Source organism: Centroberyx affinis, unplaced genomic scaffold (assembly GCF_046629955.1).
Source record: "Centroberyx affinis isolate AG114_WGS23_722 - 3 ecotype Tasmania unplaced genomic scaffold, CSIRO-AGI_Caff_v1 ptg004399l_1, whole genome shotgun sequence".
NCBI classification, from domain to species: domain Eukaryota; kingdom Metazoa; phylum Chordata; class Actinopteri; order Beryciformes; family Berycidae; genus Centroberyx; species Centroberyx affinis.
The window spans coordinates 75,839-101,544 of record NW_027282083.1 but is presented as its reverse complement, the minus strand read 5'-3'; the positions used below and the strand labels follow the sequence as shown (position 1 = coordinate 101,544).

Genomic DNA, 25,706 nt, shown 5'->3' with positions numbered 1-25,706 from the left:
TCTCCTTCCATCTTTACAAGTGAAAATTAGAATTGCTGCACAAATTCAGAAATCCAAATAGTTTCACTGTAACTAGAATGCAAACTACAAGAGAAGGCAGAGACATGGTGATAGTTCTATATACAATACTATCTATCTATCTATCTATCTATCTATCTATCTATCTATGTTCTCAAACAATGTCTGGGTCGTTTCATAAAAATGTTTCATCGAAACTACATATGTTGTCACTGTTTTCAAGACTTTTTCTCTGCCACATTAAATAATTTGGTAGTTCTTATTTGTTAGTGCTTGGCCTCCGTATTTGCAAATCTATTAAAGGCCTCATGTTGCTTTGAAAACCCACTCTTAATCTAACTCCAAGTCTCTTGTCGGACCTCTTTTAAATCTGACACGTATAGCCTACTGCTATTTGGCATTCAACTCGTCTGTGTAGCTGCCTTTGTGATTGTGAGGTCAGGGAGAGACAGAGACAGAAAGTCACTTTCTGTTACACTGTGACAGATACAAAGATGTGAGACAGAGGATAGGCAGAATTTACCCAGAGTTCAACCATCTGCCTGATCCTCTCAAATTGCCCTACCTGTGTGGGGAGAAAAGTCAGTGTGCAGCATTAGCTGCTAAATTTGTAGATTGCTGTCACACGAGGGACACACTATTGAATGAGAAATGTGAAGAATAATATATGAATGTATGTGAAAAGTTCTGTTTTTTAATTGGCTAAGGTGATATTTTGCTGGTTTATGTTTCCTCAGAAACACAAGTGACATAAACACAGAAACAATGGTAGTCAGTAGACAGTGGAGGCACACACACGCACACACACACACACACACATGCACGCAGACACACACACACACACACACACACACACACACAATAATACATGGGAGGGGATGGAATTATTTTTCTGTTACTTAATTTTTTTGTTATTTAATAACTCTTGTTACGTGCTTTGGCAATATTGTTTGTTTGTGAACTGTCATGCCAATAAAGCACCTTGAATTGAATTACATATATATACATATACTATATATATAAATATATATCTACAGTACTGTGCAAAAGTCTTAGGCACCCTAGATTTTTTATATACATTTCTTAGAAGTCTTCGATGTTTATTTGTTTCCTGCATTAGTGTGTCAGTAGACTGCTATTTATTGTAAATTTTTGATATTCAGAAACTTTTAATTTCATTAGTTTTGAAAGCATCTTCGCTTTATCTCGCTTTATCTTCGCGGATATCTTTGACGTATGCCTATACTTTTGCACAGTATTATATATATGTATATGGCACATACATATATATTATTCCTTCAGATCACATGTTAATGATTTTGTGAACATCAAATATACATTTTCTAAAAATCAATTATAATATCAATCGATGTTCCCCTGCCCGCTTTATGCCACTGGGATTCGATGACTCTGCAACAGTAAGGACCAATCAGATGATCTGATCTTGCGCCGTCGGTATCTTTTTTTGTGTACCCCGCACATGCGCACTTCATTTTGAAAATGGCGGCCGTACAAGGTGGTCTGATTGATACGGAGGAAGAAAAAGACATAAAAACAGAACCATCGAGCGACGGCTGTGGAAATAATAATGCAAACGACGGGAGATTACATAATGCGTCCCCCGGGACTACTTCTTCGGGTGGAAGTAACAAACCTGCGGCAGGAGCGGCAGAAGACCAACAAACGCTACTTGCAGTCTTGCAATTCCTCAAGAAGAACAAATTAACCGAGTCCGTCGAAATTTTGCGTCGAGAAGCGGGCTTATCAGAGGAAACCGACGACCCAAAGGGGCTTGAGTCGTCCGGAGCAGGTTCGGGTGGTGTTGGGGGAAATGCCGACGCGGGAAGTGGGGATGCAAACTCTCTTCTCAGCCGGGTGTCCGTCTCATCCTCCGCTGTTTCGGCCAGCGCAGCTCCGGCGCCACCCAAAGGTCCCGTGCAGTCTTCGGCTGTTATTTTTGTGTTTAAACTTACAGCTGAAACACTAGGTTTCCGGGTTATTGTGTTCTTTGCCACAAACTAAACGATGAGCAAGACAGCACATAAGTTAGAGACTCCAAACTCTTGAGCTCGAACTCATCTCTCACCCACTGATAAAGTTTCCTCGGCTAGATCTTACGGCCAAGGAGCTATTATGATAAAAGTTTAGTGTCTTCCTGATGTGTTACAACTGTCACTAATGTTGCATGGGCTCTGTTTACTCTTCCAGCAGTAGTCGCAGAGGATCAACCAGACGTGAACGTAGTGCTGTCGGCCTACAGCCAGCAGGGGGACCCGGCTCTGTACGACGTTTACTACAGCGGCCTGAAGAGGTTCATAGAAACTGTTCTGGACTGCCACAGAGCCGAACTGTCCCAGGTCTTCTACCCGCTCTTTGTCCATATGTACCTGGAACTGGTCTACAACAACCACGAAAATGTGGCCAAGGCGTTCTTTGAAAAGTAAGTTTCCAGTGTGTCCGCTCAGTGTGTCAGTGCTTGTTGGAAGTTCTGCAAAATACAGAATTTATTTGTAATGGAGACTTTTAGAATTGCTAGCATTAAATCTAACCCCACCTTTTCTCCCTCTCCAACTCAGATTCAGCGGGGACCAGGAGTGCTACTACGAGGACGACCTCCGCATCCTGTCAGGCCTGTCCAAGAAGGAGCACATGAGGGGCAACGAGACCCTGCTGGACTTCCGCACCAGCAAGTTTGTCCTGCGCATCTCCCGAGACTCGTACCAGCTGCTGAAGAGGCACCTGCAGGAGCGTCAGAACAACCAGATCTGGAATATTATCCAGGAGCACCTCTACATTGACATCTTCGATGGCATGCCGCGCAGCAAGTCCCAGATTGATGCCATGTCTGGGAGTCTGGCTGGCGAGGCCAAGCGAGAGGCCAATAAGGCAAAGGTTGGTTGTGTGGGATATATCTCTTCTATGTCTATCCACACTTTTGTATTCTTAGCTTGTTATAATCATGACTCTTGGCTTGACACCCTGCATATCATGTATCAATACTGACCTAAGTCTACATGCATCATCTAGATTTTATGTAAGATGGTTTCGTTGTCATTCAAACTGTCTATCTGGCGTAGGTTTTCTATGGGCTGCTGAAGGAACCGGAGATCGAGGTGCCTCTTGACGATGAGGACGAGGAGGCGGAGAATGAGGAGGGTAAACCCAAGAAGAAGAAACCCAAGAAGGACAGTATGGGCTCTAAGAGCAAGAAGCAGGATCCCAACGCACCTTCGCAGACCAGGTAGGAGGTTTTCACACAACAATATCTAAGTCTGCTTGCACTCTCTTGCTGGTCCATTTTGATTTTCCTTACATTTTAATCTCTATCTGCTGACTTTACAAGGCCAGAACAGTTTGATTCAGTGGAATTTAGCTATGTCATTGTGGTACATTTAAATGGAAAACTCCAGTGCATTTCTTCATAACTTCACTAACTCCATTGGATTCTCATCCATTTTGTACTGGAGCACAACTTGACTTGCTGCATTTTGTTGTGGGAGACTAACAGATTTGTAATTCAGAATTTTACTGCATGCAACAGTGCACTGCTGCTTCAATGATTTCTTGACTTCATACATACTGTCATTGAAAACATTTGATTTAAAAGCACTGACAACTTATCCACATACTTGACAGTCAGTGAGAAAGTCTTTAGAAATGAAATCATATCAACGGTGTCCTCTAGTGGCATAATCCCCACCATTCAGATTTTTATATCAAGCATCTACATGTGCTGATGTTAATGGGAGACTAGTATTTTCAATTATTTGCTTGTAACCGTATCTGAAAATTCTCACTGTTTCTGAATTAATTGAAGATGGCTTTAAAAACAACAGGCCTAGCCAGTGACTGATGGCATCTTTGTGTCCTGTTGTTCAGAATACCTCTTCCAGAACTGAAGGATTCAGACAAGTTGGACAAGATTATGTACATGAAGGAGGCCACGAAGAAGATCCGCCTCGGACCAGAAACTCTTCCCTCAATCTGCTTCTACTCTTTCCTTAATGCGTATCAGGTAAAACCTTGGACCGACATCACTCAGTGCATGTTGAACACCCATGTAACTTATGGATAAGGGAAAGCAACTGGCACTGACTACCCCCCCCCCCCCCCCCAAAAAAAAGGGCTTATATATGTATATGTATGTAAGTTATAGAGGAGTGTATATGTATTTATGATGTGCTCCACTGCATAAATTGTGCATAAAAAAACTGCCACCAACAGAAAAAAACAAATTCTGCCATATAGGTTGAACCTTTATACTAACATAACCATAATAGATGTCACACTTTTTACAATATGCTATTGCTGTACTGGTCCATTGCCTTCAAATACTACTAGTGAATTTCAGTATTCAAATTTAAGTACTGCTGACTTGAGTGATACTTGAGTCAGTGTGAAAATTGTTTTTACAAGATGGATAGCATATAAAGGAATGTAAACAACAAGACAGTTTTAATTATTTTCACCTTTCCCCTGCAGGGTCTGACAGCAGTGGACTTCACAGACGACTCCAGCCTGATTGCAGGGGGATTCGCTGACTCCACAGTACGGGTGTGGAGCGTCACGCCCAAAAAGCTCCGCAAGGTGAAATCTGCAGCAGGTATGGTAATACGATGGTGACCACTGATGTATGAGTGTGACCACCACAACCTCACTTTGATATGCAAGGGTGTGTCATGTGATGGAGGTGTCTTTTGTTCTTATCATTAGAGAAGAATTTCCCAGAAACATACACTGAAAGTATCCTCTTTGTTTTTCTTCCCTTTCCCATCTTTCCCTCCTTCTCTCGTTCAAGACTTGAGTCTGATTGACAAAGAGTCTGATGATGTGCTGGAGAGGATCATGGATGAGAAGACAGCCAGTGAGTCTAAGATCCTCTACGGACACAGTGGCCCAGTGTACGGCATCAGCTTCAGCCCAGACAGGTACAACACCTCTGCTGCTTACCAACCAGTTGATTACACCTGATGTTACATAAATCACATACTTGATGTAGAATATGAATAAATTATTGTAGATTCTGCCTGAGCACCCATTTCTTTCTCTTCTTTTGTATGTGACAAGGATCCCAAAATATAATCAGTTTAACAGTGAGAGTGTTTCTTTTTTCTGGCACACAAGGATGAACCAAGGGCAACCCGCCACCATGACATCCAGAAAGCCCCCATCACCCCCACAACTACACACATCCACCTCCATGTACATGAACAAATGCATGAATTTGTAGTTATTGTTGACTAGCTCTCTTTCACCTTTCAGAAACTACCTATTATCAAGTTCTGAAGATGGTACAGTCAGGCTGTGGAGTCTTCAAACCTATTCTTGTCTGGTGGGCTACAAAGGCCACAACTACCCAGTTTGGGACACACAGTTTTCCCCCCACGGATACTATTTTATTTCTGGGGGACATGACCGAGTTGCCCGGTAAGAAACTGCAGACCTGATTTGATTAGTATGTCAAACAATACTTTTAGTCTTGGTCTTTGTATCAAGTATGCCTTAAGTATACTTGCAGTGTACAACTATATACCACAGAGGAGAACATGGATATACAGTAGCTCTGTTTGCATGCGACTTTCAATGGTGTGTGTGTTCTGCTTTCTCCATCAGTCTGTGGGCAACTGATCACTATCAGCCTCTACGGATGTTCGCTGGTCACCTGGCTGACATCACTTGCACCCGCTTCCACCCCAACTCCAATTATGTGGCCACAGGATCGTCTGACCGCACCATCCGCCTCTGGGATGTCCTAACTGGGAACTGCGTCCGCATCTTCACTGGACACAAGGTCAGACAGCAGGTTGCAACAGCAGTTCCCCGTTCTGTGGCTTCCCATTCAATCTGTGCTGTAGCTATTCCCATTTCAGCAGTCAATCCATTCTATGGCTCCTCCCTGTAATGTTATTAAGCATCTTACAGTATGGGGTGTAAAGTGACTAGATATGTACTTTGCCATGTTTCTCATAATACTATACCAGCACCTGTTGTGACACTAGTATGACAGCACAAGGATTACACCAATAATAATAAAAATAAGTCCCATTAATTAGAGCCAATTAAATGTTGAGTGCATTGCTTACACCCACATTGTTTGCTTGGTGCAATTTGAACTCCATTCATTGAATTCCGTTCATTTTTGATGGATGCTAAGTTAGTGAAATTATTGTGAACATTAGATCTACACCCACATTATCACAGCTGAAGATGTGCAAGATTCACAGCTCATACTATAGCACATTTAGCGGACTTGTGCCGGAGAGAGACAACATCTGAGCCAGTCTTTGAACCCTTATCTCCTAGGGTCCTATCCACGCCCTGGCTTTCTCTCCCAATGGGAAATTCCTGGCATCGGGAGCCACTGATGGCAGAGTTCTTCTGTGGGACATTGGTCATGGTCTGATGATAGGAGAACTGAAAGGCCACACAGACACCATCTATTCCCTCAAGTTCAGCAGGGACGGGGAGATCCTTGCCTCTGGTGAGTGGTCTAGTGTCTCTAACTTTCTAAATTACTTGAAGCTGTTAACTTAAAACTGTTGAACTGAATGCATTTTGACAAGTTCATACCAATGCAGCTACAAATACCCACAGCCCTGCAATTGCCATATCTATTGATTTAATGTATTTCAGTTAAACACAGATTGGGTGGAGTTGCTGTGAGTTATAGCTGCAGCAACCAATGCATGTTCCCACCTAGTCAACCATCACACATTATTCAAACATCTTGTGTTTTCTAGGCTCCATGGACAATACGGTTCGTCTGTGGGATGCATTGAAAGCATTTGATGATTTGGAGACTGACGACTTCACAGCAGCTACTGGGCACATCCATCTACCAGAAAACTCCCAGGAGCTTCTGCTAGGCACCTACTTGAGCAAGTCCACACCCGTCGTACACCTTCACTTCACTCGGAGGAACCTGCTGCTGGCCGCTGGGGCCTATAATCCATAAGGATACCCCTGAATTATCTGAAAATGTTCTACTAAAACTTGAAATGAAGCGACTTTTTGATCATTAAGATCCACAGGCCCTTTTTTTTTTTAGCAGGGTTGTGGAGAAAAAAGAAATATGAAACTGCATTGTCATCAACTCAAGCATGGTGAGCATCTAGCTGTGGATGAAGCTTAAAATTAAGCAAGCCTACTTCTGGTTTACCCATGACATGGCTCTGTCTGAAAGATACAGCCTCCAAATCAAACTGACCTATTGCAGACATCCCTTTGCCTGAAAAGAGTGCCATTTCTGATTGTAGACCCAGTTTTTAAAATCACTGCCATGAGCACAGCTTTGCTCAATATACGGCTGACATTTCTGTATCATAGTCTTTTATACTGGTGTATGCTGTAAATAAAACAATGTTTTCTATGATTTGGGCATAGATCTTTATTGTTAACATGAGAACACCAAACAAATGGTCACATTTTACTACAAGCAAGCCAAGCTGCCACTCCCAGCTATATAATAAATGGTGGTCAAAATGGACACCTGTAAGGAGACAAAAAGGGCCTTTAGTGAGTCTTCCAAAATTCAAGAACAAACCTGTGGAACATGCAGTAATAATTTGTACAAGTGTAATGGTTTGAAATATGTATAAAGATGGGATAAAAAATATTCAAAATACTTACATTATCACTTTTCCGTGACAGCAGCCTGTTTCTTGGGCTTCAGTTTAAAGAAGAGGCCAATGGCTAGTATACTGGCGTATGTGGCCAAAACGCACTGGAGAAACAAGGAACATGTAATCGTATGAGAGTTAAATTCAGGGTACATAGACTTCAACTGTCAGGTGGGAAAATGCAGTCTATAGGTGAAAATATCAGTGATTTGAAACCAAAATCAAGATGAATGAGTTGTACACAATACATCAACACATCTATTGCCTACTCACATTCCTCCTTCCTGTGATTGTGTATGAATTGAAGTACTTGGCAATCCCAGTGAACTGGTGCTGACTTCCAGCGTCGTGTCCTCCCATGATGGATCGTAAATGGTCCTAAAGCAAGAGGAGTGAGGTGAATGAGCAGTTCATGTTTCTGGACGAGTGTGTCAGGGGTGAGTGTGGGAGAACTCCAGGAAACTCAAGTAGTGAAAGCATTAAAGAGGCTCTTCGATATATAGTGAGAAATGTATGCGGTTGTTATACACACACCACACAAATTAAAACAGTGCAATTGTTAATTATTGCACTATTACATAAGGGAGCGTACAGCCTTAATGGCTTAATGGTTGGCAGAGCATTTCGGGTAAGTTTGATCTGTCAAGAAGCTGAGGACAAGCTGTCCTGTGACATTTCCAGCATGACATTTTCAGCGAAATATTAACGTTACCTCATTTCAACATAGTGCTCTGGTTGACAAATGCACAAGCGGGCATATCATTCAGGGTGACTTTTATCAGTGTATCACCTACTGTATAACTAGCTAAGCTAGCAGTGATGCATTCAGCTACCAAAGCGGCACACTCTCCAGCAAGTTAGTGTTAGCTTGCTAAGTTAGCTTGCTAGCTTCAAATAGCTAGCTAGTTAATTTTGTGGCCAAGTTACCTAGTACAATTTCACAAAGTGTTTTACAGACAATTTGGGTAATACTTAGCATTATTTAAATGCAAATGTATAACTATTTAGCTAATTTCTTTCTGAATGCGTTCTCTTACCTTTAATACACGACCCTTGTGTGAACAGACTGAGACAAGTGCCCTTCAACAGAGGCCGCAATGCTGAATTTACCAGGAAATCCCACCTACTCTCAGCGATCCAATATAAATCAATATGTATAGCCCAACGTGATGTCACTCAAAGTCAGGGTCGACCTTTTCAGAAAAAATGATCACTGAATGGCTTACCAAAGCGTCAATCATTCAGAGTTGACGCTGATTGGACAACCTATGAAACGCCCCTGTGAGTGTGTCTTCCGGTCTGGAAACATGGCGTGCTTGTGATCAACACATGTGAGTTTGGATACCTGGAAACCGGAGATTTACCGTAAGATATATATACATTGGTGATGAATCTTGTGTGCAGACTTTGACAGTGATATAAAAAAAAAAATCGTGTTTGTGTCTGTCTATTTTGATTACCCTTTGTCGACTGGCAAAACTTACACCCATAGCTGGAGTGTTAACCTGGTCGTAACATGTTAACGTTAGCTATCTCTTGCATGTTTTCAGTATTAACGTTGTGGCAAGATTGCGATTAATAAACGTCTTGGGTCACAACCAACCGACTTCGTTACCTCTGTCTAACTAGCTATTCAGTTAGATGAACATATGGTTATATCAAATAGTGTATGCTTGGCCACAATCACTAACCATCTACAAGTCAGAATCACTAGTCTTTTTTTTTTTTTGCGAGGAATCTATAGTTATGATCTGACAGCATTTTAGAGGGTTTAAAGGATGCATTCGCTGACACAGTGGTTCCTTTGTTCAGACATTTGAGACATTATCAAACATGACATCAATGGAGGAGGACTTCCCCAGAGGAGGGACAGCCAAGAAGCCCGCTGAGAGCAAAGTAGTGGTGCAGCGGACAGAGGTGGACAACCTGTTCCAGGTAGAGTTCAAATCTTCTCGCTTTCCACACCCAGACTTTTGCCCACAGGCTTGATGTTGTCTATACAAATGTTGTTGTGAAAAGGAATGTATTGATCTGGGCTCAAGTTGCATGAATATCCTCAGAGAGACAAAAAAAATCCTGTTAATGTAGGTCTCACTTATTTGTCTCCTTTTAAATTTGCCTCAAGGTAGTAGCTCAGTAGAAGTTTATTCTGATTTCACTTCAGCTGTTCTCCTGCTGCCTTCATATCCATTTTCTTTCATATGATCTACAGTTCACCTCTTCTCATTTGGACATATCGTGTTTACCTCAAGCACTAGTATCTATCTAGTATCAGTCTACACACGGATTGAGTCAAATGTCTATTTTATAGTTGTTCTGTAGATGAACAATATTATGCTGAATTTTCTTCCTCAGGCAAAGGAACAAACAGAACCTAAGAAAAGAAAGGGCGCCACGAAAGATGAAAAGAAATTCAAGAAGCAAAAGACAGGCAAAGAAAAGGAAGATGCTCTGACACTCAATGCATCGGCTAAATGTGTGGAAATTCTACATATCAAGGTACCAGCACTCATTTGTATCTCTTTAAATGTGTTAAGCAGATGTATTTGCCAGTAAAATAACTAACTATGACACCACTGTGCATGAATAATACAGTATATCACACAAACACAGTTACTTTAGTTTCTGACCCCTGACTAAAACAAAACATTAAGTCCCTCTGACATTTATTTCCGTGGTCCTCCTCCCCTCCCTCGCTTAGCTTTACCCATGCCCCAAAGTATGAAAAATAAATGAACCTACTTTGACTGTTCAGAACATTTACTGACTTTGATTTTATGTGTGTTTTTCTTCCTTCCAGAGTTTGAAGGAGGGCATGCTGATGCTGGGCTGTGTGAAGGAGGTCACAGACTTTGAGGTGACAGTCAGCCTCCCCTGTGGCCTGCAAGGCTTCCTCAGCATCAAGAACATCTCGGACTCTTACACCAAGCTGCTCAGCGAGCAACTGGATGCTGATGACACAGAGGTAGGCCTATGGGAGTTTGATTTGAGTACTGTGGGAGTTGAGTGTTTTATTCTTCTTTTTTTTAATGGAAGGCGGTGAAGGCAATGCTTTTGTCTGTAGCCTTTACACTCATCTCACATTTGAGTACTATTTACTTCATTTAATTACAAGGGTTACAAAGAAACTTGGCTTAAATCATAAAGTTTACACTTACTTTCTTTGTACTGTATCTAAGAGGCAGATCTTTTACTTTTCACTTCACAGGAAATCTATTCCCTGCCGCACCTCTTCTACCCCGGCATGGTGTTCAGGTGTGTGGTTGCCAAGTTGGATACAGCCAAGGGAGGCTCTGTTAGCATCCAGCTGTCAATCAATCCCAAGCTGGTCAACAAGGCTCTCACGTCAGGCTCTCTGAAAGCTGGCATGGTGAGTCAGTAATGAGCGTCTTCAATTACCCAAACATCCATCTTCAAATACCCAAGCATTCGTCTTCCTTTAGCCTACAAAATTCACGGAAATATACAGCTTCTTCACTGTTTTGATCTTTTGTGCTTCATTCAGGATTATTATTTTGTGCGCCCTGTGTTTGTTGACTTAGGTCTTGAGTGGCTGTGTGGAGAGTGTGGAGGATCACGGCTACATAGTTGACATCGGCATGAGTGGAACCAAAGCCTTCCTGCCTAAGAAGGCAGTAAAAGACAAACACAACAATCCTGAAGGTATGACAACATAATTCAAATCACTTTTCATTCCCTGAGGAAATTAAATTTTGATAGATAAATCTCAGACTGGGCCAATCACTAAGGCCCCATTCAGATCTTGACTTAAGTGCCACACAGTAGTGCAAAAGTCAGTTTCACGCGTGCCTCACACCACCAATTTGGCATTTACCATGAACAACTGCATGATTCTTTCCTGAAGTTCAGCAGGTGTTGCTCCTTTTGGACAGGGCAATTTATTCCACTTTGCCAGTTACAATTAAACAAATATAAAAAAGTAATGAATGAGTTGTAATTCTACCTAGGTCTACCTAGGACTTAATAAGTAATTGTCATTGTTCTTGTGTGTCCAGAGCTGAAAGTGGGTCAGTATGTGACTTCCCAGTTGGAAGAGGTAAAGAATGACGGGCGTGTGGTCCGCCTCTCTGTCAGCCCCCCGGCTCTTGCCCAAGCCTGTGCTGAAACCCAGCATGGCTGGAACCTCACTAACCTGCTGCCTGGGCTGCTGGTCAAAGCCAGCATAAAAAAGGTAGAGAAAACTTTTACTTTGGTAATGACATTTCTCCTGTTTTTTATTACAGTAATATGAATACATCAAGCATATGAGGGTATCCGAAATTCAGGGGTTATCTAAAATTCTGTTGAGATTTGACAGGTGGAGTTGAATTCCACTTAAATGAACTAACAGCTTACATGGTCTAAAATTGCCCTATTACCTTCAAGACAGTAGCTATCATAACTTTCATTTTTGCCCAGTTTATTTTTGATGAAGTTGGGGTTTCTGTGTTGCAGGTGACCAAACATGGTCTGATCCTGGACTTCCTTTCGTCCTTCAGTGGCCAGGTGGACTTCCTCCACATGGAGCCAGAGCAGGTGTCCAGCTACACTGAGGGAGATGAGGTACGTGATCCTTCACCTGGCACATAGATCCTCTTGGCATGTACAAGACAGTGCATCATCTTGAGTCTGTTATTTTTCAGCTATGTGATAACAGATCTAGTCACACTCTAGATGAAAGCGATAAATCATATGCAACCATTATATTCTACTTAGTAATTCTAGTGTGTGGTTTGAGAATGTCCTCATATTAGAGCGTAAACGTGGCAGCCTAAGCCTCTCCTGCATCAACCCGTCCAGGTGCGAGCCTGTCTGCTGTATGTGGAGCCATCTGCCCGTCTGGTGGGCTTGTCCCTGCGCAGCTACCTGGTTCAGCCTGGGACCAGGCTGGACACCACCCCTACTGGTGGCGACCGCATTGGTGAGGTGGTCAGCAGCTGCAAGATGACCACTATGCACCACATGTCCGGAGCCATGCTGGAACTGCCCGACAAGACGCTGGTCTTCGTACATGTGAGTCGGGCTGTGCTTTGAATATTTGCTTCCTCCACTGTGCTCTTGTCTTGGCATGAGTTTTGTCTCCAAAGGCTCTCCATTGTTATGAATTCATGTAGCATTCAGATTCTCTTTTCTTTGGGCAGTGATCAGACTCTAAAAAAGTGACCTTTTTTACTGCTGTTTGAGAGAGTTGTGTAAAGAAGACATGGTCTCTCTAAATATTCTGTAGAGCCAGTCCTGGGTCAAACGTCTTTTTGTTCTCCTTCCCCCAGAGGAGACACCTGAAGGAGCCTCATGCGCCGCCTAATGAAAATCGATTGCTGGCCATGCCTGGGCACACCTGCAGGATCCTTGACTTTAGCCCCATGGACCAGATCCGTTTTGTCACCTTACGGAAGTATGTGGCACAGTGTTTATGCACCTTGCTCTGTAGTAAGCCGTGAACCCTGCATACATGGTTTGTGTTGTATGCCATTTTGATGTATTTGTAAAAGTGTTTGTCTCTTTTCCAGGAGTATTATTGAGAAGCCTTTCTATAGATATCATGATCTTCAGGCTGGCCAGGTTGTAGAGGTAAGAGCAAAAGATCACCTACGATCCTGCTTGCACGCATCACTTGGATTAAAGTTTTTTTTTTTAAAGCTGTACTAGGCAACTTCTCACTTTAGTGGCCCCAAGTGGCAGCAGGAGATAACTGTTTGAATTTTTGGAAGTTTGAAAGACTTTATTACCCAGAAATCATGTAATGTGATGTCAAGAAACTGTGCACTCCTTAGGCCTAAGTTTCTTCTTTTTATCCAGCAAGTATGTCAATCTAAATTGGTGTGAAAGAAAAAAAATCAGAATGTGGACACAGATTCTACCTCATTCAGTCATATGTGTAAACATTCATATAAATACCCTCTCCACCTACTTCTCTCTTCTGACACATTCCCTTAACACACGTTAATCATCCTGTTCTCTGTGTCTGTGTCCGTCTCTCACTCTCCCCCAAGGGGAAAGTGTCGGTCCTGCTGGATCATGGGATGGTGGTGCATCTGTCTGACCACATTAAAGGCCTGGTGCCCAGGACCCACCTGTCTGATATCCTCCTCAAGAACCCAGAGAAGAAGTACACAGAGGGCATGAAGGTCAAATGTCGGGTCAGTGCAACACTCAGCTTCGTCTTAAAGCCGTAGAGAAGACTGCAAACATTTAAGTGTTGAGAGACCTTTGAAATGCAGCATCTACTGTCCTGCAGCGTCTGTATATGCCAGTTTGTTTTCTGTTTTTTGACCGGGTGTGTATGTGTGTGTTTCTTCAGGTGCTTTCGGTAGACGTGGAGAGGAAAAGACTGAGCCTGACCAGGAAGAAGGCCCTGGTGGAATCCACCCTGCCCTTGTTCCTCAGCTATACTGACGCCCGGGTCGGCCGTGTGTCCCATGGCTTCATTGTGTGCATCAAGGGCTTTGGCTGCATCGTTCGTTTCTACAACGGCGTCAAGGGCCTGGTGCCTGTCAACGAGCTCAGCTCTGAGCCTATCATCAGTCCTGAGGAAGTCTTCTATGTTGGGCAGGTGAGGAGATAAAAGAACACGGACACAGAGAGAGTCATGTGGAAATCACTTTTTTAAAGACCTGGTGAGAGGCTGTAGGTGTCTTTGCTCCTCAGCCTTAGCCCAACGGTTTAATTCATTTAAGTGTCAAGTATATGACTGTCGTTGACTCATCATAATTGTTTGACAGTTAATGAGTTGGTTGTTGTTGTTTGGCCAGGTGGTGAAGGCTAAAGTTCTCCAGTGTGACCCAGAGAAGGAGAAGATGGTGCTGTCATTTAAGGCTGTGATGGAGGGAGACCCTGAGACACCCGCCAAGCCGGAGTTTGACTGTGAGGTGGGGAAGGTAAGATGGAGACAGACCTTATGTTTTTTGGGGTTTTGCTATTGGTCCCCTGTTCTCTCTTTCTCCTTTGAGCTATGCACTATAAGTCTCAATATATACATTTTTGATCTCAACAGTTTGCTAATGGTCAAATCTAACACCTGCACTGTGTTTGGGTATGACGTAGACGTTGGAGGCCAAGGTGCTGAATAAGTCAATCAACGGTCTGGAGGTGGCAATCCTCCCTGATGAGGTCCGCGCCATACTACCCACCATGCACCTCTCTGACCACATGTCCAACTGCCCTCTGCTGTGGGAGACCCTGCAGGAGGGAGACACCATCTCCAACCTCGTCTGCCTCAGCAAGAACAAACAGAACATTGTATCCTTTCTTTTTACATAGTCTGTAGATTTTGTATGCATATGATGATGCCTGAAAAGGTAACCTCCCCAGGCACTGTAATGGAAGTTTTGATTAACTTTAAAAAGGTTTAGTTCATTATTTTTGTAGACATTATATTAGATTTGAATAACTAACATCTAACTGCGATATGTTGTGCTTGTTCATCAACTATGTATGATTTTGTGCACTTACCCAGCTACCCAGTGTCTAAAATATTGTTCACCAAGCGCTAGTAAACAAAAAAAATCCCTGCCAAGCATAATTTATATAAAATAGTCTCCCTACCTGTTTTCAATGCTACTTCATGTAGAGAATCAGCCAATGTATTTAAAACTTGCGCACTCACTTATACTACAGATCAATTTTGGAATTCATACGAAATTTGGACAGAACTCAATATATCAGAGGCATTCAAATGTCATCAACTCAAGATGTAACTAGTCAGTGTGACGTATTTTACTGGCATTGGGTGCTTGTCAGGTAGTAATTTTGGACCCTGCACTTAAATTACATGCACCTAAATTACTAAAATTAAATTATTCAAAGCAGGAAAGTAGTCTTCTGTATTTCCCTTAACTCCAGCTATTTTAAAGACTCTGACCAAGAAGCCCACAGTAAAATGGTCACTGGAGGAGGGAGTGGTTGCTAAGGATTTCTCTGACATCACGGTTGGCATGCAGCTGATTGGCTGGATCAAGAACATCATGTCCTATGGTGTCTTTGTAGAGTTTCCATACGGCCTTGTTGGTCTCGCACCCAAGTCGGTGAGTAAAGGGCCGTCTCTGCAGCTACCTTAAAAACCGGTAACTGTACCTGCAACAAGAATTTCAGTCTTAAGTATTTAGAGGTTAAATGGTATGAAATGGTCAGTGATGTGAGATTGTCTTCAGTTTCTTGCATGATGTAACACACACACTTGTGAGTGGTGATTTACTCATTTTTCCTACTAAAATTCTTTCTCCGCCCTTCCTCGCAGGCCATGAGTGACAAGTTCATCAGTGATGCGACGACTGCCTTCCAGTTGGGCCAAACAGTGACTGCGAAGGTGACCAACCTGGATGAGGAGAAGCGTCGTTTCCTTGTCACGCTGAAAGTTTCAGAGGTCATGACCCCAGAGGGGGAGGCCCAGACCAGACTCATAAGAGGTCTGCAGGAGAAAAGGGCTGTGACTGAAATGTTGGCTACTAGAGGTATGTGTGTGTATGTGTGTGTCTACCACCAGTAGCATCTGACAAGCAAATTGAATAAAAATCTGATGTTTTGATTCATTAATACTTTAGGTGAAGTCTGGCCTCAGTGTCTTAACTTCTTACTGTCTCTGTCTCCACTCTCAGATGACTCTGATCTCCGCCAGCAGCTGGCTGCGCTGTCTGTTGGCCAGAAGCTGAAGCTGACTGTGGATAATTTGAAGGACGGCGCAGCCGCCTTTAAGTCTGATGTGCTGGCTGGTGCCACCATACTGGCCTCCAAGCACCATGTCATGGGTAGATATTTAATCAGAAAATCAGTAAATTTCTGGAACGCTGTGTAGTAATTAATACATAGCGTTATTGTTACTTCAGATCTTAAATGTCTCACTTACCTGTGAAGATGACACCAAGTTTTTGCAGTCTTTTGGCAAACATGGTCTGGTATGAGGTTTTCATGGCATAATTATGTTGGCCAAAACTATTATGGTAAATGTTGCCATTGCAGTATTTATCAAAATAATTTTAAAATATTGCTCATTGTTAAAGCATAGTAAAATCAATTTACTGCATGTGTTGCAATACAACATATTTTAATAACCGACAGCATTTAATGTTCTGTTAAAATCTTCACACAATTGTATATTGAATACAATACTGAACACATAGCAGTGTTTTTTTTTTTTCTGATGAATGCCATACTGATCTTGTCGTCATCTGAAAGTTGGTAATCAACGTACAGTAGTTACGGTAAGATAAATATGCAGAGGTGTCACCACTTTTTGGGATTTTACACCTACACTGATGAAGACTGAAATTTACTGTCTAGTAAAGTCAGCAGATGAAAATATTCTGGCTTTCCACAAGGAGGTGAATTGGAAATCTAGAGATCTTGATCTCTGCAACATATATTGCATGTTAAGCTGTAATCACGTTATGTGAGTGATGATGACCTGCATGTTTTTCAGGTGTGACCTTGACCCCAGGACAGAAAGTTGGTGCAGTCATCCTCCATGTTGACATCCTGTCCTCTCATGTCCATGTGTCCATCCTGTCCAAGCTAATGGCGAAGAGGAAATCTGTGAGTATTACTCTCCCTAATGCCACTTGCTGATATGTTTCAAAACGATGGCTAAGTTTTTACCTTTTTGTTTATTGAGGAAAGGTTGACTGAGCACACTTTGTCTTTTTCTGCAACACCCTGATTCACTCTCCTACAGTTAAACATGTACAAACCTGTGAGCATTGTTGTGAATGTTGGTGGTATATAGTGAAGGTTAGGACAGTCATAGGTTTGAAATGGTCCCTATCCATCACATGACAATCTGATCCTAAACTATTCTGCTTTTTGATCCTAATGTTTCCATTTGTATGTTTACAGTTAACTGAAGGGGCAAAACACACAGCGATGGTGCAACACATAGACAGAGACTTTGCTGTCGTCTCATTGGACGACACGGCACAGCTGACTGTGATCCAAACCACCAGCCACTTGAACGAGACATTCCTCTTTGAGTCGGAGAAGCTGAAGCCGGGAATGCATTTGGCCGTTAACGTTATAGAACCCAGCTGTTCCGAACTGCAGGGACTCCCCCTGGTGTCGTGGGAGCGCACCGCACCCAGACGCCAGCACACGCTCTCGGAAAGTCAGCCGTCAGCCAAGGGTCACTGCTTTGGTGAAATACTCAAGGGTAAGGTGCGGGCGGTGAAGCCTGCGTGCGTGCTGGTCACACTGGAGGACGGAAGCACGGGCAGTGTGCACGTGTCCGAGGTGACGGAGAAAGTGTTCCTGGGCACCCTCCCCACCTCCTTGGTTAAAGTGGGCAGTGTGGTCACCGCCAGGGTCATCGGAGGGCGAGAGGCCACCAGCCACAGGTGAATACTAAACTTTTAGTATTTTAGAAGTTAATCCTTTTCTTTAGACCCAAAGCTGCCATTTGAGTTGGGGAATCGGCTTGATTGCATTCTTAACCATAAAATACCAGGTAGACTGTAAAGATTTATGGTGATGATTTTGTGTGTTGTCTTTAATTTTAAGTTCAATGCATCTCAACAAATATTAATCCCATTGACTGCCTTCTTTATTTCAGATTCTTGCCCTTCTCCCATCCCAAGTTCACATACACCATTCCTGAGCTAACACTTCTACCCAGGTAAGTGTTCTGACTTCTGTCACATGACATCATGCTATTTTGTTTGTAGTTGTTTTTCCATTAGTTTCTGTCTCTCCTTATAGCAAGCTGGACACGAGTGTAGAATTCAAACCGGTCACAGCAAAAGAAAAACTGAGCAGCTATAAGGTCGGGGAAGAAGTTACATGCTTTGTATCAAAGGTAAGTTTAACAACGGCTTGCAATATGTGGTTTTTCCGCTTCCTTTGCAATTTTCCCTCAACTTTTTGAGCAAAAATGGAAAAACAAGATCAAAGACAACCTAAAAGGGCCAGAAAGCAAGAGTCATTATTGGAATATAGCCTAGTCCCTAATCCACACATAATTGTTAACTATGTGTTTATGTTTCTGTCCTCAGTATCATCCAGAGAGGAAGTCTTTGGAGGTCACCACTGATCCTTGTATTACTGGGACTGTCGAACTGCTGGCCATGATCACTGATCCTAAAGTAAGTTTGATGCAGCAGCTGCACACACACTAAGTTGTATTTACTTTAATTGTTTATAAAAATGCATGAACATTTTGTATTAGGAGCACATGCCAGATCATTTTCAACATTCTTCAAGTGTGGCTTGTTAACAGCCTGGGGCTGCTGCCATCTGGCAAAGCTTAGCTCATAACAAAAGGAGTCAAAGGTTACTGCAGCCCAAGAGAAAAATAAGAAAATATTAGATGAACCATCACTTTAAACAGCTGTCATTTGAAATGTGCTTGTTTTCAGGATGCCAGCCACCCAGAGAAGCTGTATAAGATGGGCAAGGCAGTCAGTGCCAGAGTGGTGGAGGTGAACTCCAAACCTCAACGCTTAGTCCTATCTCTCACTGGTAAGGCTGGACTTAGACTTTGTCAATTTATCATTTACTGCCGTCCCATCATCAGTCTTTACATGAACCCCCCTTCACGCCACAGACCCCGTAGCCTCTTGGCATGCTTTTATCATCAATTTTTATATTGTTGGTGTGTTGCTTCTGTGATCTTTATCTTTCTCTCTGCATTCATTTCATATTGTTCAACAAATGTAAAAAACAGATTTTTTTTAATTTCATTCTGTTTCCGATTGTTATCCAGGTGTGCACACACTGGAGAAAGGCAGTGTTACTTTGGGCATGGTGACTAATGTTCAGCCACACATTGGCTTGCTGGTCAAGCTTCCCTTTGGCGCCACGGGAACTGTTGCCATTATGGACCTGGCTGATGCCTACCGGCCAAACCCCCTGGAGGCTTACAGCAAGGATCAGCTGGTCAGGTCAGTAGGTGGAGCTTCAGACCCAGACCAGGGCAAGCCGAGCTTGGCTGACAGCCTGACAAAATCTTACACAATTATTGGTCTTATATAAAAATCTGATAATCAATCTGTCAATGTTGTCCTCTTCCAATATGATGCAATTTCTCATGGTTTGAAATGCTGTTTGATGATTTTTCACCCCGCCAAGAATAGAATTCTTAGGGGAATACCAGCACAGAGTATGAGCTATCAGCCGCTACAATCCAAAAATATCTGCATCAGTATTGGCCTTCAAAGCCCATTTTGGTTGAACCCTAGTTTGAAGTGTGGATTGAGAGTTAATTGGTTTTGCCTCCTCTTTTTGCCCAGGTGTTACCTTCTGGGGAATGAAAACGGCAAGTGGCAGTTGTCTCTCCGTCCATCAAGGTATGAGAATCTTTCATTGTAATAGTTGGATTCATAAGGTTTTTTTTTAGAAATTCAGAGCTACAGAGAATATATGTCTTATTACACCCTAAATTACTATTTTGGTCCATCCTACCATTTATTTTCACTCTGTGACTGACTGTTACTTTGCTCTTCCAGGCTGAACCCAGCGCAGGCCAAGCCAGTGAAGGACCCAGAAGTCTTGACCATAGAGGAACTGAAGGCGGGTCAGATTATCAGAGGCTACGTCAAGTCTGTGGGAGAGCAAGGAGTCTTTATCAGGTAAAAATGCATTCAGGACCACTTGCCTACAGATAGATTTAGTATTCCAAGTCCAAAGCGGAGCTTTAACAAAGAGGGGGGAAGCAGATGGCTTGTTAGCAGAGACGAGAAGGGGCGGTAACTTTTTTCGACATAAGACAGGACAGAAAGGACACATTTGTATCCAAAGAAACATTTGAACCATTAGAAGGAACAACATGCTTCTGATTTTCTGCAAAATGTTATTGTATTGTATTTATTTTGGTGGGTATCACAAGGTCATTCCTCTCTCCCATCCCGTTCCTCATTTCTTGCTCTCTGAACTTGTGGAACCTGGCACTCTGTGGCTCTACATGTAGCTAACTAGTGTTGTGTGTTCATCTTTATTCCACGTGTTCGTCTTTCTTCCAGGTTGTCTCGGAGCATCACAGGAAGAGCCCAACTCCAGCAGTCCACCAAGTACTTTGTGACAAAGCACAATGTCCTCTCTCAGCACCTGCCTCTCAACACCCTGCTCACTGTCAAGATCCTCAGGTGAAGATGCGCGAATTTCCCGCTGTTAAATTCACCCCCTCCTGTTCAACTCAGAGAGTGTCATGGTCGATACCTATAAGATGACTCAGGTCACTCAATCATCTTAATTTTGGATGTCAATTTGTTACTTACTGTGTGGTGAGGTTTCCTACCAGTGACCATACCAGACACCAGAATTTAATTTGTTCTTTAGAAGCAGCCATTTGTGGACACAATGTTGTCATATAGCCGTTGTTTTTCCTTTCTTTTGACTATTCTTTCTCTGCGATTCTCTCTCTATTCCTCTCCCTCTCCTCAGTATTGACAAAGAGGAGGAGCTAGTTGACCTCTCTCTGCTCCCAGTGGACACCGGGAAGCCAGATGTGCTCCCAGAATCCCTTGGTCTGCCATTGCGTCTGATTGGAGAGGAGAAGAAGAAACATGACACTAAGAAGAAGAGGGAGCGCACGCTGTCCGGGATCCAACAGGTAACACAACAGCTGTCATGTTCTTCCTTCATACTGTGTGCTTGCCTCCCTCTTTCTTCCGTTCTGTTTTTTCTTATAAGTCCCCTCCTTGCATTGATCCTTCCTTCCTTCCTTCCTTCCTTCCTTCCTTCCTCCTTCAGTCACTCCTTACGTCAAATAGTAAACAAGCCTTTAAGTTTTATTAAGGTGGAGGAGCTAAATATTACTCAGTATAGGAAAGACACTTCCTTACACATAGATCAATGCAAACTTCATTTATAATCCTTTGGTCTGGCAGCAATAAACTCTGCATTGATCTTGGTGTGATTGGTCTCTGTGCATACTGTGCAGTATTCATGGCAACCAGGTTTTCACTGCATCACTGATGTGTATGTTTACCTAATACTCATTGGTACTACTTATTATTGTGTCATTTACCAGGAACAGGCAGACCAAGTCCCACCAAAGAAGAAGAAAACAAAGAAAGCAAAGACTGAGGACAGTGACAGCGGGGTGGAGGTGTACTTCAGGGAAGAGGAGGATAAGGAAGACGATGAAGAACCCAAACCAGAGCCTGCAAAAGTAAGCATGGTCACTGCTAGTCAGTAATTTCCCATCCCTGCCTCTCTCCTTAGCTTTGGGAAAGTTGGTAATGTCATCTATTTGACATGGCAGTCATGAGAGAAGAGAATCTGATGAATGCGGATTAAAGAATCTCGAATCGTATCCAGATTGTAACCTTAAAAATGTAATTTTCCCTCCTTGTCGCTCAGCAGGTGAAGCCCAGCCCAGCGGGTCCATCCAGACTGCAGGTGTCAGCAGGTTTCTCCTGGGACATGGGACTCAACTCCCTGAAGCCAGCCTCTGCAGCCCAGGAGGCAGACTCCAGCGATGGGGAGGACCAAGAGGAAAGCGGCAAGGTGAGGGGACATGCTGGGGCTGTAACTCTAATGGAGCATGTATAGTGATAGGATTATTAATTGGATCCAATTTTTTTTTTTCAAAGTTTTCGGTATTCATAGTGGACTTACTATACTTACTTACATACTGGACTTTAAGGGTCTAAGTCTTTGTTTTACGTTCATGACCTTTTCCTGTTTCCTCCTCTCTTCTGTTTCTAACCATTGCTGCTGTCGCTCTCTCCACTTGACTTCTTTCCTCCCTGTCCTCTCTCTCACCCCCCACACTCTCTCTCCTCTCCCAGTCCCAGAAGAAGTCTCGCCATGAGCTGGAGCTGGAGAAGAAGGCGGCGGAGAAGGCTCTGGTGCAGCGGGAGGCGGAGCTGATGGACCCCAACCTGAGGCCGCAGGACACAGCTGCGTTCGAGCGCCTGCTCCTGGCCTCGCCCAGCAGCTCGCTGCTCTGGCTCCAGTACATGGCCCACCATCTGCAGGCCACCCAGATCGAGCAGGCCCGCACTGTGGCCGAGAGGGCCCTCAAAACCATCTCCTTCAGGTGACTGACTGGTAGAATTATATATTATTCTATGTTTAATGTTTATTTAACCAGGTTAGTCCCATTAAGATTATGAATAAAGGGAGACCTGGCCAAGAAAGCAGCATCAAGACAAACATAAAAGTTGTAGACCAGTGATTCTCAACCTTTTTCATATCAAGGACCCCTAATTTAGTCCACATTAGGACCACGGACCCCCATTTGATGAGATTTTGTCTCTCAGACAAAAATCTGAGTATCTTTTTATTGTTTGATATGATTTTGTCCAGAAATGTATGACTATCTGTATTGTAGGTAGAGAGATAACAGTGAAACTATGATCAATACAATCATTCGTCTACATTCTCTAATTTTGTTAACTTCTTATAAATGAAATAATGCTGAAGTTTAACAATACATCAATTTGCTGGGGACCCCCTGGAACCTCCTCAAGGACCATTGGTGGTCCCCGGACCCCACGTTGAGAACCACTGTTGTAGACCATACAAGTCAAATTTCAGTCAAAACTATGTAAAAAGAGCAAACTAAAATGATCTATAAAATCAAACTACAGCGAAGTCACATGACATGACAAACAGAGAACAAAGTTAAGTACAAGCACTCCAAAAGGCAATAGTCAAATATCAAACCAGCACTCATGGGCCAAGCCTGTTTGTTTGTAAAACCCCTTTCCTGCGTTCGCCCAGGGAGGAGCAGGAGAAGCTGAATGTGTGGGTGGCTCTGCTGAACCTGGAGAACATGTACGGCACGGAGGAGAGCCTAAAGAAGGTGTTTGAGTGGGCGCTGCAGTTCTGTGAGCCCATGCCGGTCTACCAGCAGCTGGCTGACATTTATGCCAAGTCCAACAAGACCAAGGTACGATCCACTGGGTGTCTCACACTATACTCACCTGACCTGAACTGAATTGAACTGACAGCTGGCCTTAGTCTACATATCTAGCCCATTTGCTTAAGCTGCTAGGATTACATGTGTTTTTGTGTTTATAATACTGTGTCATAGTTACTAATATATGCATGTTTTTCTGTCTGTGTGGTATCTGCCCTGTGTCCTCTATGTGTGTGTGTGTGTGTGTTTGTGTGTGTGTCCAGGAGGCGGAGGGCCTGTATAAGACGATGGTGAAGCGGTTCCGTCAGAACAAGGCGGTGTGGCTGAGCTATGGGACCTTCCTACTCCAGCAGGGCCAGAGTGACGCTGCCAGCGCTCTCCTGCAGAGGGCGCTCAAGAGTCTGCCCTCCAAAGAGAGTAAGACGGCCTCTCTTACTTACTATATGTCTCTTTATACCATATTGTTTCTTTCTCAGTGTCTAACAGGAATCACACTGAGAAAATGAAATCACTCAGGTTGGTCAGTCCCTCAGAATCAAAGAGCAAGGGCTTCTTTCTAGACTCACCATTTTGCGCTGACCTTCAACAATCCATCATAGAAGAGGCAGAGATACTGATTTCTCCTCTGACAGTAGCCTCCATAGACCATAATGCAATTCAGCAATAAGACACTGACCTTTTAGTAAGGGGTGTGGATCATAGACATGCCGCAGTGTTCACAAACTAGTCCCAGTTTTGCCTGTACACCCACCTTTGATTGAACGCAACAAATTCATGCCCTTTCTCTGGGGGATTGTCAAAAGTAATTCTGGGAAATGTAGGAATTCAGTAACTGAAGTAGATGTAGACAAGGCAGTTGAGGGAACGTGCCTACACAATAAACATCACAAAATAACTCCTAGAATCCATTGAACATCACAAAGTTCACTTAAATCTAGGTACATTTAACTACATAGATAAACCTTACTTGACTTTTTGAGGCCTTATTATCATTGTAAAGCTGACAATAATTTCATGCTTCATTTATGTAGCACCTCATGTAAATGCACAGTTCTTGTCAATGTGTAATATCACTCACTTCAGTTATGTAAGACTGAGGTTTCCCTGCCCCAGCTGTGTATATCCACATGTTTTAACCTCTGCATGCTGTCATCCTCTCTCTCAGGTGTGGATGTGATCGGCAAGTTTGCTCAGCTGGAGTTCCGTTACGGTGATGCAGAGAAAGGCCGCTCCATGTTCGACAAAGTCCTGACTAGCTACCCGAAACGTACAGACCTGTGGTCCGTCTTCATTGACCTCATGGTCAAACATGGATCACAGAAGGAAATCAGGTGAGCTGAAGCTCTTTTGCCAATTTGTGTTCTGACTGCATGGCTGGTAATTTTTTTTTCCCCATTCCTTGCAACTCGTCAGCACTGTTCATTTTTGGAAAACATACCTGCTGAAATGTGCAACCTCATGTAAATTGATGAGCCCTCATAGTCTACATATTGGAAATTCATGGAAACTTTGTATATGCCTCCCAGGTCACAAGTGTCAGACTAATTTAATGATCATATTAATTGATTACTGTTGTAATCACTTCGCTTTATCCAGTATCCTAACACCCTTCTGTAACCTCCTGTGTCCTGCAGGTCCCTCTTTGACCGTGTGATCCACCTGAGCGTGGCAGTGAAGAAGATCAAGTTCTTCTTCAAGCGCTACCTGGAATACGAGAAGAAGCACGGCACCCCAGAGAGTATCCAGGCAGTGAAGGACAAGGCTTTGGAGTTTGTGGAAGCTAAAGGGACCGAAGCCGCCTGCTAGAGACAAATGCACACAAACATGCATACAGCTGTGTTAGAGAAACGTTTCTGTGTGTGGACCAGATTGGTTCCTCTTCAAAACAACCGACTGGGATTTGGCTGATGTGAGCCTTTTGAACCTGGAAGCATGGATATTATGTTGTAATGTTGTAAAACTTAACAAACGTGTGTAAGGAAATGTAAAGTGGGTCCTAACCCTCTTTTAATGTTAAAAATAAACAATGAATATTTGACAGTTTATCAACTTAGATTTGAATCCATTTTGTATGAGAATGAACTGTGAGCTAGGAAGAGTATAATGAATATTTTGACTATTGGTTTACTACATTTTTTGTATGGATGGTTAAAGGTTCCTGACCACACTGTGTGGACCTTATTGTATACCATTTGGATTTATTAAAATGGTAGCAATCACTTCATCTGATTGGCTTATTAATAGATCCACCACCATTACAATACATTACATGACATTTT

General features: G+C 43.0%; 3 protein-coding genes across 6 annotated transcripts; 2 read left to right on the top strand and 1 right to left on the bottom strand.

Moving 5' to 3' along the window:
* The first annotated feature begins 1,518 nt into the window (after positions 1 to 1,518).
* Positions 1,519 to 7,297, top strand: taf5 (TAF5 RNA polymerase II, TATA box binding protein (TBP)-associated factor). 3 transcript variants are annotated; one of them, XM_071543895.1, is made up of 11 exons: positions 1,519 to 1,948; positions 2,233 to 2,458; positions 2,595 to 2,910; positions 3,096 to 3,259; positions 3,898 to 4,033; positions 4,501 to 4,621; positions 4,817 to 4,946; positions 5,281 to 5,445; positions 5,632 to 5,809; positions 6,322 to 6,499; positions 6,759 to 7,297. In XM_071543895.1, the coding sequence occupies exons 1-11, from the start codon at positions 1,519 to 1,521 to the stop codon at positions 6,971 to 6,973; spliced, it is 2,259 nt and encodes a 752-aa protein (XP_071399996.1). In that variant the 3' UTR covers positions 6,974 to 7,297. The 3 variants fall into 3 exon arrangements, with proteins under 3 accessions (XP_071399996.1, XP_071399995.1, XP_071399994.1); XM_071543894.1 differs by having other exon boundaries at positions 2,230 to 2,458; XM_071543893.1 differs by having other exon boundaries at positions 2,227 to 2,458.
* Positions 7,298 to 7,390: 93 nt separating this feature from the next.
* atp5md (ATP synthase membrane subunit k) lies at positions 7,391 to 8,760 on the bottom strand. The gene is made up of 4 exons (XM_071543896.1): positions 8,675 to 8,760; positions 7,911 to 8,015; positions 7,648 to 7,741; positions 7,391 to 7,507 (listed from the first exon to the last, which is right to left on the bottom strand). Exons 2-3 carry the CDS (start codon positions 7,995 to 7,997, stop codon positions 7,652 to 7,654), a joined length of 177 nt encoding a protein of 58 aa, XP_071399997.1. The 5' UTR covers positions 7,998 to 8,015; positions 8,675 to 8,760; the 3' UTR covers positions 7,391 to 7,507; positions 7,648 to 7,651.
* Positions 8,761 to 8,939: 179 nt separating this feature from the next.
* pdcd11 (programmed cell death 11) lies at positions 8,940 to 25,646 on the top strand. Of its 2 annotated transcripts, none has more exons than XM_071543886.1 (36): positions 8,940 to 9,002; positions 9,450 to 9,572; positions 9,993 to 10,136; positions 10,438 to 10,602; positions 10,846 to 11,007; positions 11,180 to 11,300; positions 11,654 to 11,829; positions 12,093 to 12,200; positions 12,438 to 12,650; positions 12,908 to 13,032; positions 13,148 to 13,208; positions 13,631 to 13,777; positions 13,939 to 14,190; positions 14,390 to 14,515; positions 14,682 to 14,876; positions 15,491 to 15,661; positions 15,874 to 16,087; positions 16,232 to 16,381; positions 17,053 to 17,165; positions 17,466 to 17,959; positions 18,175 to 18,237; positions 18,321 to 18,417; positions 18,614 to 18,703; positions 18,977 to 19,079; positions 19,324 to 19,501; positions 19,850 to 19,906; positions 20,066 to 20,188; positions 20,579 to 20,701; positions 21,000 to 21,168; positions 21,589 to 21,729; positions 21,924 to 22,067; positions 22,352 to 22,602; positions 23,289 to 23,457; positions 23,691 to 23,844; positions 24,593 to 24,758; positions 25,062 to 25,646. In XM_071543886.1, the coding sequence occupies exons 2-36, from the start codon at positions 9,471 to 9,473 to the stop codon at positions 25,231 to 25,233; spliced, it is 5,439 nt and encodes a 1,812-aa protein (XP_071399987.1). In that variant the 5' UTR covers positions 8,940 to 9,002; positions 9,450 to 9,470; the 3' UTR covers positions 25,234 to 25,646. The 2 variants fall into 2 exon arrangements, with proteins under 2 accessions (XP_071399987.1, XP_071399986.1); XM_071543885.1 differs by having other exon boundaries at positions 21,921 to 22,067.
* Positions 25,647 to 25,706: the final 60 nt, after the last annotated feature.

Excerpts from the sequence above, each read along its gene's own strand:
- taf5 (XM_071543893.1), top strand. The coding sequence starts at position 1,519 with ATGGCGGCCGTACAAGGTGGTCTGATTGATACGGAGGAAGAAAAAGAC. Across the intron at positions 1,949-2,226 it reads AGCTCCGGCGCCACCCAAAG|CAGTAGTCGCAGAGGATCAA; the intron begins GTCCCGTGCAGT and ends TTACTCTTCCAG. Across the intron at positions 5,446-5,631 it reads GGACATGACCGAGTTGCCCG|TCTGTGGGCAACTGATCACT; the intron begins GTAAGAAACTGC and ends TTTCTCCATCAG.
- atp5md (XM_071543896.1), bottom strand. The coding sequence starts at position 7,997 with ATGGGAGGACACGACGCTGGAAGTCAGCACCAGTTCACTGGGATTGCC. Across the intron at positions 7,742-7,910 it reads CAATCACAGGAAGGAGGAAT|TGCGTTTTGGCCACATACGC; the intron begins GTGAGTAGGCAA and ends TTGTTTCTCCAG.
- pdcd11 (XM_071543885.1), top strand. The coding sequence starts at position 9,471 with ATGACATCAATGGAGGAGGACTTCCCCAGAGGAGGGACAGCCAAGAAG. Across the intron at positions 12,651-12,907 it reads AGACGCTGGTCTTCGTACAT|AGGAGACACCTGAAGGAGCC; the intron begins GTGAGTCGGGCT and ends TCCTTCCCCCAG. Across the intron at positions 22,603-23,288 it reads CTCAAAACCATCTCCTTCAG|GGAGGAGCAGGAGAAGCTGA; the intron begins GTGACTGACTGG and ends GCGTTCGCCCAG.